Source organism: Wasmannia auropunctata, unplaced genomic scaffold (assembly GCF_000956235.1).
Source record: "Wasmannia auropunctata unplaced genomic scaffold, wasmannia.A_1.0 LD324286.1, whole genome shotgun sequence".
Lineage (NCBI taxonomy): Eukaryota > Metazoa > Arthropoda > Insecta > Hymenoptera > Formicidae > Wasmannia > Wasmannia auropunctata.
The window spans coordinates 3619-19854 of NW_012038604.1; the positions used below are offsets into that span (position 1 = coordinate 3619).

A 16236-nucleotide genomic window follows, 5' to 3' on the forward strand; every position below is an offset into this window, starting at 1 on the left:
AATTCGCGAATCAAAATATCATAACAAGAATAAGTCTTCGAAAAATTAAGTAAAAAAGTTATTTGTAAATTTTTATTTTAAGCAATAGTTTTTGAGATATAAGGGTTTAAATTTAGCCAATTATTGATTAGTACTCGCGTGAAGTGCGCGATCACTATACACTATCGACGCGCCCACGGACATGTTTTTGTTTAATCATAATCTATGGCTGCGTTCAGGGATTCACGGTATATCATGTTATCCTTGTTATTTACCGAATGTTAAACAAGGATAAAATGATATCTAGATGCACCTAGGCAAAGTTTCTGAACGCAGCCCTATATATAAGTGATTAAATTTAAACTCTTTTATCTCAAAAACTACTGTTTAAATTAAAAATTTACAAATAACTTTTTTACTTAATTTTTTGAAGACTTTCTTACTATGATATTTTGATTCGCGAATTTCGGAACCCTGTATAACGGTCTTTTCATTTATACTCATTGTACTGAGAAGGGCTCAAACAGGAGCTGAAACGTTTACTGTATTTATCTAATTTTAAACACACGTTCATTCTGTACGTGTCGATATAGATTGACTTTATTCCTATTTATTTGATTTATTTAACTTAAGGTTGAATTTTTATCGAATATTTACAATTAAAATAAAAAATCAAGATAGATACAACATTAAAAAAACGTTCTTCAACATACAACAATATGCAACGACTTAACAATGTTTTTTCAATGTTCTGTGTTGTATGCAATCATAAAGTCACTATGAGTCTGTACTTGTATTTACAATCAGTTAAATAATAAGTATATATGCAACAGGTATTTCATTACTGGGTACACCGACGGAGATTTATGTACATGGCACAACTTACCTATTCATTTGTTCTGCGGTTGTTTTTGTCACCCTTGTCACATCCTTCGTGTACTTGCCAGTTTTTCATGAGCTCAAACTCACTAGTACTTATGAGTATCTTGAGAAGCGTTTCGATAAAAGGATGAGATTACTAGGTTCAGTCCTTTTTGCCATCAGTATCGTGAGTAAAAATCAGAAATTTATATTTTTATCTTTCTATAAACACATTTTAGTACACAATATTTTTTTAGATAACTTGGCTTCCAATTGTCATTTACGTACCTGCATTGGCCTTCAATCAAGGTACATATTTTCTTAATAAAAGGTCTTTAATGAAAATTTTATAATCTGATAATTTCTAAATTTGTACAATATTCGATATACTAATTATACTTATGCGCAGTCGTGCGTGCATAATTTTAGTTTGTTTAAAAACATGTATAAATGGAATAATGTCATTATTATAATGTTATTGTCAAGAAATTATTTAGGATTATTCCATTTTCAGTTACCGGAGTAAACGTACATATAGTTACACCCTTTGTGTGCATCGTTTGCATATTCTACACTTGTGTGGTAAGATTTGATTTTGAAAATATTAAAAAAATGATACAACATATAACATATAACATAACAATATAACATATATCAAGGTTAATATCATTGGAGATGCTTCTCCTCCTTAATCCTCTGTGCACCAGGTAGAAAAAATCAACATGCCGAACCATGTGGAATATGTATCTCATACCCCATGTTATTATACTTCACTTTAAGTATACTAATTTAATAGGACAATAATTTTGACTGTCATAATATCGATTCTTGTTGTTGTACAAGAATAAAACAAAATAATAAACTTTTTAATATTTTAAAACGCGAAATCAAAAATAATACTATTTCTTATAACGAATTTATAAATTTAAGCAGTTTCAATGTTGGTGGGGTATGTCATACCCCACCTATAGTGCACGGAGGGTTAACATTATTTTTGCGAAAAAAATTTTTAGTACAATTTTGTTAAAAGACATTATTATTTGATTTAGGGTGGTCTTAAGGCAGTAGTATGGACAGACTTTTTTCAAACTTTTTTTATGTTTGGCTCCATGTTATTAATTGTAATAAAAGGCACAGCGGACGTTGGTGGATGGTCGCTAGTAATTCGAAGGAATCTGGAATCCGGAAGACTCGAATTCCCTACGTGCGTGCATTAAACAATAATCCTTAATTGTGATAGTGATGCAATATAAATTTGTTTGTGTTACTTACATCCTATGCATTCTTTGTTCTTTCTCTCTCCAAACGTACATCCGAACAATGTTTTACCTAGTTTTAGATAAAGAAAACATTAAAGTATCTTTTAAAAGAGGGTACAACTTTCAAGAATTTTTACGACCATTCGGGAATCTTTTTATTTCTACATTTTCTTATTATTTTTTTTTTCATAAAAACTGAAAATTATAATAATAATGTTACATTCAAGGAAAAATGGTTTTCAAGACTGACAAGTATTTCGGTTTTGTATAAATAAATATCAATTTTTAATTAAAAAAGGGTCTGAACTTATTTGTAGACCATATTTCTTCAAATGCAGACGCACGTTTATTCGTATATCTTTATTATTATCTCATTGGCCTAGTTTACACCGAGCACTTGATACTAACAATAAGTACCAAATTCGTATCAAATCTTGATACGGTCGGTGTAAACGTTCGCGGATTATCTTAATACGGTCTGGTCTGATACTCCTGAATCGCTAGTATCAGACCAAAATTGTACGCGTATCAAAAGATTCTGGCGTACTCTAAATACTTAGTTCGTTTTTAATCGGATTAAATACGTCACTGCTGCATTAGGTTTAAGTTGTTTTAAGATTAAAATTAGAATTAGAAGTTTTGTGAAATAAAAAACTTAAAAACCTATCATATATAACTTATTTTGAAATGAATCGATGTAAACAGTGACGTATCAAGTACTTAGTCCGCACCAACCTGACACTCGTATCAATTAATTTAATGGTATAAACTAGGCCATCAAGTATTGCAAAAATCATACAGAACTTTTTAATACAGTTCAGCTTGCTTTACCTATTTACGAGAAGTAATCCACAAATTATGAGATAAGTTATGTATAGATTACACATAATGTATTATAAAAAACAAATAGAAAAAATTACATAAAATAAAATATTTATCATCTTTTGAAAGAGAGGGGGGAGGAAGGAAGAAAAAGGATAGATAGATAGATAAATGGGTATTGCTATTTTTGGAACATTCTAGGATATAGCTTCCTCTCAAGCTTTGAAAGGAAGGAAGAGATAGAGAGAAAGAAAAAAGAAGAGTCAAAGAAAGAGAGTGCAGTCCTTGTTAAAATAAAAATTGGTTTATATTCATAGAAAGATATTAATTGCATTTTATAAAGCATGCGATTATTGTTCAATAGGACGGATTGGAGTCCTTTGACGAGACATACAATTTGGGGACTTACTATAGGCGGTTTTGTTCATTGGTTACAAATCTCTGTCATTAATCAAAATATGATTCAACGATATTTATCACTTCCTACTTTACAATCAGCTAGAAGGTATTTTGTTTTAATAAACTATAAACTCTTTTATAAAAATAATAATACATTTTTTAAAGAAAAAGAGAAATATATATGATCGAAGATGAGTATATTACATCCATTGAGTACTAATAGGTACATGGTTTGTTCCAAAAGTAATAAGACTATTTTTAGGTACCCAATTAGAATTGTCGGGGAGTGGATACATTAGACAGGCCGGCCTTTGGTGCGGGATATTAGATCAAAATCTGACTATTCTCAGTTGTCTCCAAGTCTAGCTTTCTAGCAGTCAATACCGTCAGAAAAGTGCATTGTAATTTTTGTGTCTTGTCACAGACGAAAATTTAGCACAGACTGTATTTTGAGCAGCGTTACGCAATTAAATTTTGAAGACAAAGCAGCATCTCCCTAAGCTGTTCTCAACATCTCCAACGTTTCGGATCCAACGATCGGAACCAGATTTTCTCAGTTTCACGCAGAATTTGATTGCTGCTTGAAACTGCTGTTTTTCGCCCGTGACAAAACACAAAAATTACAACGCACTTTACTGACAGTATGGACTACTAGAGAGACTCGGAGGCAAGGATCAGACTGTATACCTGACATCCCGCACCGAAGGTCCCGTCCAATAAATCCATTCTCTGACAATTCTAATTAGGACGCCAAAAATAGTCTCATTATAGTTATATATAATTATATATAATTATAATTCATAATTATTATAGGTATATTAAAGCATATAATTATTATTAAACAAATTATAGTAATTACATAATAATTATCAAATTAATGTTTTTATGCATTTTAGAGCACTCTGGTTTTTTATGATCTTTGTAACAATACTTTTGTGTATATGTGGATATGCTGGTATGTTGATTTATGCCTGGTATCATGAATGTGATCCACTTACAACCAAGGTAATATTTATTATACATATAAGGAAGGTTACGGAAGTGTCTTTTTCTGATTTTGATAAGTTTTGAATTTAAAGATATAATACGTACCACTGAAATTAAAAAGTCTGTTTTATCAATCTCGTACAAATTTGGTTGATCTTCCATCGCCTTAAGGAGTGACACTTTAGAAAAAAAATCGATTTTTTTTTTAAGCAAATATCAAAATTATAAAAGATAGAACAAAAATGTTTCAAATAAAAGTTAAATGGTTTTAAGAGTACTTAATAATTATAATTTGTTGGGCATGGATAATAATAATTGTGACCGTGTATAAAATATACATGAATACTTTATTAATTGTCTCACAATAATTGTTTCGAAGTCGAGAGGTGATGTAAAAAGAACAACGAGAATAAAAACACAGTGGCAAAACCAACCAAAAATTAAAATAAAAATAAAAATCTTACATGAGCACCACTGCCAACGTAACACTACGTATTATTAAATTAGCGTAATTATCGTAATATGACGTAAAAAACGTAATATAATTATATTAAAAATCATTTGATTACATATTATAATATTTGTTCAAACTCAACCATAATTTAAACTTAAATTAATTATATAATTTAATAATTATATATTAAATTCGTGAGATCGGCCAACAACGGCCATATAAATTAGGATCTTGGCTCATTAAAATTTTATATAATTTTATGTACATTTTTCTAGTTCTTTAAACTATATACGTAACGTGCCATTACTTTCGGTCTCGACGCAGTTTCTTGACCGAACCAGAATAGTAATATCAGTACTAAATTGATAATCAATTTAATAATTCTGATGTTTATTAGCATTTTATAAGATTTTTTTTTCTATCTCTCATAATTTCAATAATTTGTTTAAAACAAACTGATTTCTTTTTTTTAAGGGATGTTTCACTTCTTAAAAGTGCCTATAAGTACCTACAAAAATAGATGTCCTTTATTATTGTCTGAGAAAACAACATTGTATATTCAAAACTCATCAAAATCGGAAGGGAACACTTCCGTGATTTTCCTTGTTTAACATATTTAATATTAATGCTGACATCAACTAACTTGTATCCAATTGTATGTTTAACATAGTTGGCACGTGCCAAGGATCAGCTATTACCATTGTTAGTTATGAACGTTTTAGGAGATTTTCCAGGACTGCCTGGTCTCTTTGTGGCTGGGGTATTTAGCGCCGCACTGAGGTAGCTATATATTTATATGTTTTAATAATTAAAACAAATGGAATAAAATAAAGATTTATGTAAATTATGTATTAAAAAAAGTTTTATATTACATTACGTAACATATGCATATGTTACATACATATATTTTTTAATTTAAAATACATATATATGCATTGTTGTGTTATGTGTAAATACTGTAAATGTTTATATACATTACATAATGCATATATTGTTGTATGTCCCCCTTTCGTAAAATGTAGGTTTACGTGTAATACTTTTTGCGATAAGCAGATCACTGTTGCAACCTAATCTTGCAACAGTGACTTATTGCAATAATATTATAAGGACTGCCGAACATGGATTTAACATGGACAGAGAATACGCTGCCGATTAGGACAAGGGGGATCTAAGTTTAGTAAGGGGAGATCAGGCTCAGATCGGATAATTTCGACGGAACTCGGTATAATTCGGCTTGTAGATTCGTGCTTTTTTTGTATGTTACAGGTATAAAGTTAGATCGGATTGTTCAGAATTTATGTTCAGAATCGTTGTCGTTTATAGTGTTTCTGTTAATAAAAATAAATAAAAATTATATAATAATGGGTTATTGTGTCTGGATGCAGTAATATATTATTTTTATGTATTTCGCTAATTTCTATTTTACTCTAAAATACGAGCCAATCATCTACTTATGATATAAAATAGCACAGAAATATCAGTGCATGTATGAGCAATATAGCATGCATTGATGTACTGACATGCTTAATTATTGGCATATAAATGATAGCAAATTATAAATTAATCATGATTCTGCATATGAAACCAATCATAATAAACTTGATTTTTGTATCAAGTACAACACAGTTTTTGAATCAAGAAGCAGTGCATGCGTGACTGTAACTGATAATTTTTTTTTTAAGAATATCTTAGGAAGCAATTTTATGCAACGCTTATGGATTAAAGTTGAAAGGAAAAACAAAGGGACTAGAAAAATAATGTGTTTATAAGTTCTCTATTGTATAATAAATTTTAGAAATAAAGTGCGGATAAATATTGACTCCCCTTGTATATATACATATATCTATAGTATATATATACATATTCTTCTTTTCTCTTCCTGTTCTTTCACTCTCTACCCTCCCTTTTCTTCTGTGTTCTTCTTTCTTTTTCAGTGTATTTATTAAAATTAATTTATGATCACTTTCTTCCAGTTCATTATCAACCGGTCTAAACTCCATGGCAGCCGTGGTGCTGGAAGATTTTGTCAAGCCTTTTATGAAGACTCCTTTTACGCGTAGGGGTGCTGATATTTTTATGAAGCTCACTGTTGTCATTTTAGGCGCAATCTGTGTTGCTCTCGTTTTCGTTGTCGAACGGGCGAGCACTCATGTATTACAGGTAAACAGGACATTTGAGACATTCGTCAACAAATGCAAACTAATCTTTTTCTTACTTGAATGAATTTTATAGTTGTCCATAAGTCTAGGCGCCATTACCACTGGACCATCCTTTGGCATTTTCAATATGGGAATATTATTACCATGGATTAATGGCAAGGCATGTGTGTGTGTGTTAAAGATAAATTTATGTTATCTTAATTTTATAAAAATTATATTTAAATTTATTGATGAAAATATGTGATTAAATTTGACAGGGTGCTCTAATTGGAGGAATTGCAGGTTTGAGTTTCATGGGTTGGCTTGGTCTTTCTACCGAAGCAGCTATCACTAGTGGAAAAATTAAGTTAGTATTATAAAATTATCAATATGTTAATAAAGTGGGTGTCTTCATTTTTAACTTTCACATCGAAATGTCTTTAAAAAATATGAAAGATACGATAAAATGTTTTAAACAAAACTTGTATGGCCTGAAGAGGGACAAATAATGGTAAAATTAATTTTAAACAAAAATAAATTTTTCAAGATTATATAAAGTTTATCAAATTTTTTTAAATGAATTTATACATTTTTCTTTACATAATATGATTTCTCTACTTATTGTGCATATAATATTAAAGTAAAGTTATCGAAGTCAGCTGTACAATATAATATATTTTGAAATTCAAATTAAGAATATACGTTTATCGACGAATTTGACAATATTCCGTTCATGTTCGCCGATGAGCTTGATACATTTACATTTGACAATTGTTCTGCTCACGCTTGCCGAAGAATTCTATTAAGCTCCATTGATGACATTTTTTAACATTTAGTTGTCACTTTCTTAACGATTTAATATCTCAATTTTTGCCTTTTATTTTGTTTACATTTTCATTACTCCCTTATACTTGACTGACTTTCCAATTGATGCTTAATTGTTTTACGTTTTATTTTAACCAGAATTTATAATTATACAGGGTGTCTCATAAAGATTGTAATAACGCTTAAGGGCAAATTCCTGAAATTCCTCATTTTTAAGACAAAGTTTTAATTAATACCATTCTATATGAATTTTTAATTCAATTATTTATATAAAATTTATTAGTCACCATGCAAGATCCAGACATGACCGTAAAAGGCGCTCTCTAATTTATTTGTGTTTTCACATACGCGGTATATCTATAAGTTCAAATTATTGTTGTTTTATCTATTTTTTTTTGTGTATCACTTTATATCCCTATATCTCCACAATTTTTCTTGTATGTTATTATAATGGCCTAATAATATTATAGGGAAATCATGACAAATTACATAAGTTAATAATTTTTCTCATATTGAATTAAAATCAATTATACCTGATTTATATTATTATACTTGAATTATATCTGATTTACATGTTTATATTTGAAATAGTTGATTTTGATCATATTTTTAAAATTAAGTAAATAATTACGAAATTACATAATAGTTAAGTTGAACTTACACTTAATCAATATATACATATGCGACAAAATATTGTATTAATACTTTTTTATTATTTTCTATAAAGAAATAATAAAATAACGAATATATGACATCTACCTACTCTGTCACAGATTTAATACGAAACCCGTCACCACAGAGGGATGTACCTATTCATTTCCACAAGTAGAGAATTTATTATTATCTGTACCACCAGATTCAATTTTGAAGGACGTTGGAGAGTAAGTTAAATAATGTTAATGTCCTTATACCTACCATGTACTTAAGATACGTCAATATAAACTGCAGAATATCAAAAGTAATTTACAAAACAAAATAATGTATTCTTTTTTAAAGTCATAGAAATTTTTAGAAACAGTCGAAAGCATGTAACAATATAAACTAAATTCGAGCTTCGAAATATTTTTTAAATATTTTTTAAATGTTTTTTTATCAAATTTTAGCGATTTGAAAATTATACAATTTTGAACATTTAATTAAAAAATATTTCTTATTTTTAAGTTAACTAGTGTAATAGTCATTATGTTTAATATTATAGGGAACCATGGGCATTATACCGTCTGAGTTATCTTTGGTATACTATGACTGGTGCCTTAGTGACTATAAGTGTCGGTCTTATCGTAACTTTGATTACCTCCCAAGACGTTGAGAAATTAGATCCGATGCTTGTAGCACCATTTGTGAGAAAATATTTAAAGACTTCAAGGAAAGATGTTGCGCCTAAAGAACTTCATCAGATCAAGGTTTAATTAAACAGATTTCAAGATACATTTCATTAGATCAGACATTGATCTAATGAAATGTAGCTTAAAATATTTTATTTTTCTGAAATTCTTGCAAATGCTTACTGTTATCCAAATTAACCCACTATTCATATTACCCCGCTGTACCCTACAACTGCAATGTGTCGGTGATTTCGTCCTATCCCTTAAGGCATCTCCTTAATATTATACATATACAACATACATTATTTAGTATCCGATCGATTCGATTTATTGAATTCAATTATATTATTCGATTTACTGTTTGTAATTTCAGGTTGCAAAATCGAATGAAAAAGAGGCATCATGCACTATCAATGAAGATGATAAATTATTACCTAGTGAAACTTCGACAAATAATGTAATAAATAAATAGATATTAATATAAATTTTAGTTTTCAATGCTCGAAATTTGTTGCTCGAAACTTGAAAATAGAACATGATTTTACAGCCAATAATACTGTTTGTACAAAGTAAAAAAGAAAGGCATATTGAAATATTAAAAAAAATTTGTACAGTTTGTGCGTAATAGTATATATTTTTGATATGATGTATATCATATTGTAAAAATTATATTATAGATTATTGTAAAAATTACATTTACTTAAGCACATTACAATAAATAATAAAAAATATATTTATAATATTTTAATTGAAATTGTCTTAATTCACTAATTAATAAAATTGTTAAACTTTAGAGGTTTTTGCTAAGAATGGAATAAAAAATATACCGATTAAATTGGCGCGTCGGAAGGAACTTTTACGCCCAATGATCTACCCTATGTATTGCTTAACATATTCCAGCGCCAAAAATGATTTGTTATATTTATAGTTTTACAATAATAGGTTTACAATATATACATTCTAAGAACGGAATAAAAAATATACCGATCAAATTACGCATAGAATATACCGGGCGTGATCGGCTACGTCTTGGCAGGGCCGGGCTGGGCGCAAAAAAATTTTGAAAGGTGCAAAATTAATTATTCAGACAAATCGAATGGTGGTTTCCAATAGTTCTCGACGAGCTCGACAAAAAAGGTGTATCTGTTGTATAAGTTTAGAAGTTATAGGACGTTCTATGAGAAAACATTTTTTTGTTGATTCATGAATGTTTGATATTTATCCCTTATAGAACTCGGTGAGAGGAAGAAAAAAGGATTTTAAGAGATATATAAAAATGTATTAAATTATTTTGACTCTATCTCTAAGAGGATATATTGCAGTACAGAACGTATGTACACTTTTCTACATTCGTGGTGATTTCTTTTATTTGCCATATTGTCTTTGTACATAGGTATACGTTATGCATATAAAAATCTATGCATTCTAATAAATTTCTTTTTTCTGAAAGATGTAAAATTTCTCTCTTTGCGTGGATTATACTGATCAATACACATTGATTCAGATATTGATTTTAAAAAGAGTATATAATAGTTTTTCAAACAAACAATATGTTTCGATGCTTTTTTAAATCGATGTCTCGCATATATACCAAGTTAAGAAAATTAATAAATAATTGTAAATAATCCGTTCTGATTTTTTCTCAATTATCTTCTAATCGATAAGTAATTATTGAGCTGATGCTCTGCATCATCTCCATTCGCATGATGCAGTACGTTTGTAACGATTGTAAAAGCACAAACGTACGTGAGTCATATGGCATATGAGTAAGAGAATATATAAATCATTCACTCCGTAGCTGGACGCAGTCAATTCCGAGCCAGTGCGAGCAAGCAAAGACTTTAATGTCAATTGCGTCGCTCTGTCTCCAATTCATAAGTCTCAGTTATTATCAGATATGTGATATATATGTGACATGAAGCGTGACGTTCTGATAACCCGAAGGCGGAGATTATTGAAATTTATCTCCTATTTATTTGACGTGGAATTCAACGTTGATGCTTAATTCATCTGTCTATAATTTGTGATGGCAACGTCAAAGAATTTAATTAATTTGTTAGATGATGCCGTGTCCGAGACTCTGACGGGATTATCTTACACATATCCGCAATTAGAACATCACGTATCGCACAGAGTTGTATTTTCATCAGATGTACGTATATAAATATTTGCTTCTATCAATAATGCTATATGTTTCATTATGATTAAATGATGACAGATACGTCATGAAGCATTTAATGGAAAGAGCAAGTTTATTCTTCAACATTCTCATAAATAAATATATTTATAACAATAATTTTTCTCCTTCTCTTTCTCAATTTGTTATTTCTTTAAATAAATAAATTTTACATTGTAATACATTTGTACTAATTAAAGTTTTATTTGAAAACTTACATTATTTATAAGAATGTCAAAGAAGAGTAAAAATTATATTAATATCAAAGTGTTTCAAAAATATTCTAAATTTGGCGACTTCGTTATTTAATTCGTACACCATTACTTGGCTAATTTTATTTAATATGCCACTGAATTAAATATATATATATATATATATGTATATAATATATATGACTTTGTTGTCAATTCTAAATGCAATTTCAGCATAGGAATCGTCGAGGTAAAGTGGCCTTGGTCTGCGGCGGCGGTAGTGGACACGAACCATTTGCTGCAGGTATAATTAATCTCTGTGGCATGTATATATAATACGTAATTTGTTGTTTTGTTGCATTAAGTTGCATTTTAATCAGTATAAATTTGCATAAATCATTTGCCTTATTTATACGAAAATGAATAGAATCTTCTTTCTATACTTAAATCTATAGTGTCAAACTGAACCTTATTTAACTCCATTGTTTTAATAAAAAAATAAAAAAAACTATTTATTAAGTAAGAGCAGTGGCAACTTAAATAAGGTTCAGTTTGATACTATAGATTTAACAGTGTATAGGCGCGCTCGGATACATCATTCTATTCTTGTTTTCTAATGAATAATAAAGATAGAATATATGACGCGATAGCATGCTGACAGCGTGCTATCCAAACGTACCTTAACCTAAGTAAAATAAAAATTGTTACAAATAATATTTCATTTGTATAAGGTATTATATAAATTTCGATGTATATACGTTGTTATTCACACAAGTTAAAAAATTTGTTTATATTAAAAATTTAAATTTGTCATTATAATAAAAACTTTAAAAAGGACGAAAACCTTGTATACTTTGAAACTTTTTTGTCGTATATCTTTAGGCTTTGTTGGCAGCGGTATGTTGACGGCTTCTATAGCGGGATCTATTTTTGCGGCGCCGCCATCTACTCATATCACATATGCTCTTCGATGTATCGCGGAGAATAACAAAGGTCTTTTTATATTTTATATAATTATTATTAGATTATTTTTCTTTATTAACACATAGTCACATTAATATCTCCCTTTAGCTGGTATTGTGGTCATAGTACCTAATTACACGGGGGATTGTCTGAATTTTGGCATAGCGATCGAGAAGACTCGACAAGCGGGCGTCACGGTAAAATTAAAATCGCGGGAAAATCTCCCGCGATTTTAATTGTTTAAATCTACAAATAATAATATTTAATTTAAAAATTATCGACATATTTAAAAATTATATAATAATAATAATAATATCTCTCAATAATATCAGGTGGAGGAGATAATCGTTGGCGATGACTGCAGCATTCCCGAAAGTGAACGGAGCACCGCTGGCAAACGCGGACTGGTGGGCATGCTATTTGTTATCAAAATTGCGGGTGCTTTCGCCGAAAAGGGTTTTCCTCTGTGTGAAGTAGCGGAAATTGCGCGACGCGTTTCGCAAAGCACCGCGACTTACGGAATCGGACTGACCGCATGCGCTGTACCAGGTATGTGTGTATGTATACAAATACAGAGTGTCCCATATATTTGACAGTCATATATATATTTGGAAATCGCAGGGTTTTAAAAATTAAGATACGAGTAGATTGTTTATCGTTAAAAGAAATATTATATTTCTTTTAATATACTTTACGTTGTATATCACATGTATTTGATGAAAATCACTCTATGTATTGATGTACTCTGACAATGAGAGAATATTAAATGCAGGTCAAGGTCTCATGTTCGAGCTTGCACAGGATGAGATAGAGTGTGGAATGGGTGTCCATGGAGAAGCAGGATACGAGAGAATTAAACTCAAAACCGCATCTGAACTGGTGACATTAATGCTAGAACGCATTTGCAAAGTGTTATCTTTATCCCCTAATGACTCGGTCGCAGTTATAGTTAACAATTTCGGTGCTTTAAGTCAATTGGAACAAGGAATCGTCGTTTGTGAAGTTGTAAATCAACTAAGTGAGTATATTAATTTGTTTGGCGTCTTTTTTCTTTTCTTTCTTCTTTAATATTATTTTCATATCTTCTTTTTTATATTATTATCATACAATTTATATATATATATATTATATACAATATGAGTAACAGAATAAACAGATGAATAGATATCTGTTTTTCTCATCTTCAAGAAAAAAAAATAAATTCAAGCATAGTTTAATATGGAGATTAGAGGTGTGCGAATGAAGCATTTACATGGTCTAATTGAATCGAATTTTTGATAATATGTTCGAAATCGAATCGAATCCTTTTAATTCGAATACGAATCGAATCTGAATCAAATTTTTCCAGATTTACATTACATGTTAATTTAAACGTAATAAATTTCAAAATTTATGAATTACATTATTTTACGCAATGATTTAAACAAATTGAAGACCTGTTTTCGATTTACATCTCATTACAAAGGATCCTGATCTTATTGTAACATTTTGAACTAGAAAATATGTAATTAATAATATCTACATGTACATATATACATGTATACATGCACAAATAGTTTGAATGCTTTCGAATATTTTCTATATTAATCTACATGAAAACATTCCATACATCAAAAATACTTATTTATTAGATAAGAATAATTGATCGCGCGGGAGATAAATGAAGCAAATAAAATAGGCGATTGATTCGAAATCGAAACATTGTTGATTCGAAATTCTCGAACTATTCGATTTCGAATCTGACAGTTTCGAAAACAAACTTGAATCGAATCCACTGTGATTTGATTCGATTCTCGATACAAATTCGAACTATTCGCACACCTCTAAATTGAAGATTGAAAATCCTCATATTGGACTACGTTCAGATTCCCCATCTATATATAGGTACATACATCCAAGTCATCATTTTATTTTTATTGTTTATCGAATGTTAAACGAGGATAAAGTGATACCTATACGGATGAATTGGATGGATTCAGATGTGGAATCTGAACTAATCTTTGGGTACCTACAGAACATATTCAGATGCGTCTATTTTGTGTGTGTGTGTGTGTGTGTACATATTTTTCTTATTTTTGTGTAAAAATAATTAGCACGTGACTATAAATTTCTTTCTTTCAATTCGCCACTTTCAATTTTGTCTTATTATATTACTTATACGTATGTATACTTGTAATGATCTATCCTTATAAATATCAGACTACAGATTAAGATTTTGAAATTGGATTTAATTAATCAAAGCAAAGTTTACTAAATTTGAGATTGGTTTTCTTAATTCTTTTAACTGGTTAAATTTCAATCCTATCTCAATTTTTAGTCTGATACGGACATTACAATCTTTTTCTTGATGCAGAAAACATAGGTATACAGCCTGTTCGCGTCTATTCCGGTATTTTAATGACATCCTTAAATAGCGTTGGAATACACATAAGTCTACTAAAGTTGACCGAAAGCCATGGGGACGTATTCGTCAATTGTCTTGACGAAAAAACGATGGCACCATGCTGGCCAGGCTGTGCCTACAGCATTCCCTCAACTTTAACCCCAATGAGCATCTCATTAAAAGATGCGGAGAAGGAAAAAGTAGAAAAGATAGGAATATCGTTAAATGTGCGCCATCAGCGTCTGATTGAATCATGTTTGAAAGACGCCTGCGCCGCTATTATCGAGAAAGAGGCGTATCTCAACGGACTAGACCGCGGTTGCGGAGACGGAGATTGTGGATCGACATTGAAACGATTTGCCGATGGTACGCATATATGCGACGTACATTTATGTATACACACAATATATCTCTTAATTGCCAAGTTTACTCATTTTACATGTCTATTAGGTATTTTGAGTAATTTGGATAATTTATCCTTGTCGCATCCAGCGGCATTATTATCGGAAATAGCAAATATCGCGGAAGAATGTATGGGTGGGACTTCTGGAGCTTTATATTGTTTATTTTTTACGACTGGCGCGAAAATGTTGGCATCATTCAAGCAAGAGGAAGATATGCGACGCGTTTGGTTCGACGCATTCCGCAGCGGATTAAATTGTCTAGAGAAATACGGAAAAGCGAAAGTTGGCGACAGGACTATGGTTTGCATTTATATATGTTTATTAAAATGTGTATTATTATTAATATAAGTATATTATTATTATTATTATTATTATTATTATAAACGATATTAATACTACAGAAAGGTTTTTTTTGTAATATTAATGTCTGTTCACCATGTTGTTACTACTGTCGCAAAAATAATTAAACTTGTTGTGAAATATACATAGGATTTATATTAAAAATAAAATTTTAATTAATATTTTTAGATCGATACAATGTATCCGGCGTATAAAACATACGAGCAATTATTAAAGGCATCTCCGAGCGATTTTTACAATAGAATAGCCGAGGCGGCGTGGAAAGGATGCTACTCTACGAGAGATATGAAACCAAAGTATGTATATAGATGCAAAAGTTGTAGGATAATGTGTTTACTTTAACATTTAAAATATGTCCATATTTTAAATGTTAAAACTCAAATTTAAAATGGTATTAATTTATTCAATATTTTTAAATTAGCTACTTTTTTATATTTAATGCAGCGCGATACGTTTACAGAGCAGGACGAGCTAGTTATATAAAACAAGCTCGATATTTAACGGAAATGGATGCTGGAGCGTATGCCGCAGCAATATGGATTGCTGCTATTGTACAGACGATTACGCATTTCAAGGAATAACATATATATGTATATATATATATATATATATATGTATTATATATATATATATATTCGTTATCTTCTTTTTCCTTTTTACCCTTTCCTTTACTTGACTTATATACTTGAATTATATGTCTGAGAATCGTT

At 30.0% G+C, this 16236-nt stretch overlaps 2 protein-coding genes and 1 long non-coding RNA gene across 4 annotated transcripts in view; 2 read left to right on the forward strand and 1 right to left on the reverse strand.

Annotated features, from left to right (window-relative positions):
• Nucleotides 1-9688, forward strand: part of LOC105460322 (sodium-coupled monocarboxylate transporter 1-like) — a 13224-nt gene extending 3536 nt beyond the window's left edge. The window contains exons 2-14 of the mRNA XM_011706765.1: nt 813-1027; nt 1098-1149; nt 1355-1422; nt 1890-2044; nt 3286-3426; nt 4217-4325; nt 5432-5541; nt 6735-6921; nt 6994-7080; nt 7178-7266; nt 8498-8605; nt 8923-9127; nt 9423-9688. Of these exons, the coding sequence (XP_011705067.1) occupies nt 813-1027; nt 1098-1149; nt 1355-1422; nt 1890-2044; nt 3286-3426; nt 4217-4325; nt 5432-5541; nt 6735-6921; nt 6994-7080; nt 7178-7266; nt 8498-8605; nt 8923-9127; nt 9423-9521 (1625 nt within the window). The 3' untranslated portion in view covers nt 9522-9688. The remainder of the gene's footprint in view (nt 1-812; nt 1028-1097; nt 1150-1354; nt 1423-1889; nt 2045-3285; nt 3427-4216; nt 4326-5431; nt 5542-6734; nt 6922-6993; nt 7081-7177; nt 7267-8497; nt 8606-8922; nt 9128-9422) is intronic.
• Nucleotides 1949-4099, reverse strand: LOC105460321. Its single transcript, XR_975815.1, has 3 exons — nt 3587-4099; nt 2113-2169; nt 1949-2040 (listed from the first exon to the last, which is right to left on the reverse strand). It is a non-coding gene; the product is annotated as an uncharacterized LOC105460321 (long non-coding RNA).
• A 1161-nt stretch (nt 9689-10849) lies between the features above and the next one.
• LOC105460324 (bifunctional ATP-dependent dihydroxyacetone kinase/FAD-AMP lyase (cyclizing)-like) lies at nt 10850-16133 on the forward strand. Of its 2 annotated transcripts, none has more exons than XM_011706769.1 (10): nt 10850-11201; nt 11651-11720; nt 12299-12409; nt 12488-12576; nt 12712-12928; nt 13152-13397; nt 14733-15128; nt 15213-15466; nt 15695-15822; nt 15987-16133. In XM_011706769.1, the coding sequence occupies exons 1-10, from the start codon at nt 11076-11078 to the stop codon at nt 16105-16107; spliced, it is 1758 nt and encodes a 585-aa protein (XP_011705071.1). In that variant the 5' UTR covers nt 10850-11075; the 3' UTR covers nt 16108-16133. The 2 variants fall into 2 exon arrangements, with proteins under 2 accessions (XP_011705071.1, XP_011705072.1); XM_011706770.1 differs by having other exon boundaries at nt 15971-16090.
• The last annotated feature ends 103 nt before the right edge of the window (nt 16134-16236 follow it).

Coding starts and splice junctions, on each gene's coding strand:
- LOC105460324 (XM_011706769.1), top strand. CDS start 11,076: ATGGCAACGTCAAAGAATTTAATTAATTTGTTAGATGATGCCGTGTCC. Junction 11,721..12,298: donor ACACGAACCATTTGCTGCAG/GTATAATTAATC, acceptor GTATATCTTTAG/GCTTTGTTGGCAGCGGTATG. Junction 13,398..14,732: donor TGAAGTTGTAAATCAACTAA/GTGAGTATATTA, acceptor TTCTTGATGCAG/AAAACATAGGTATACAGCCT.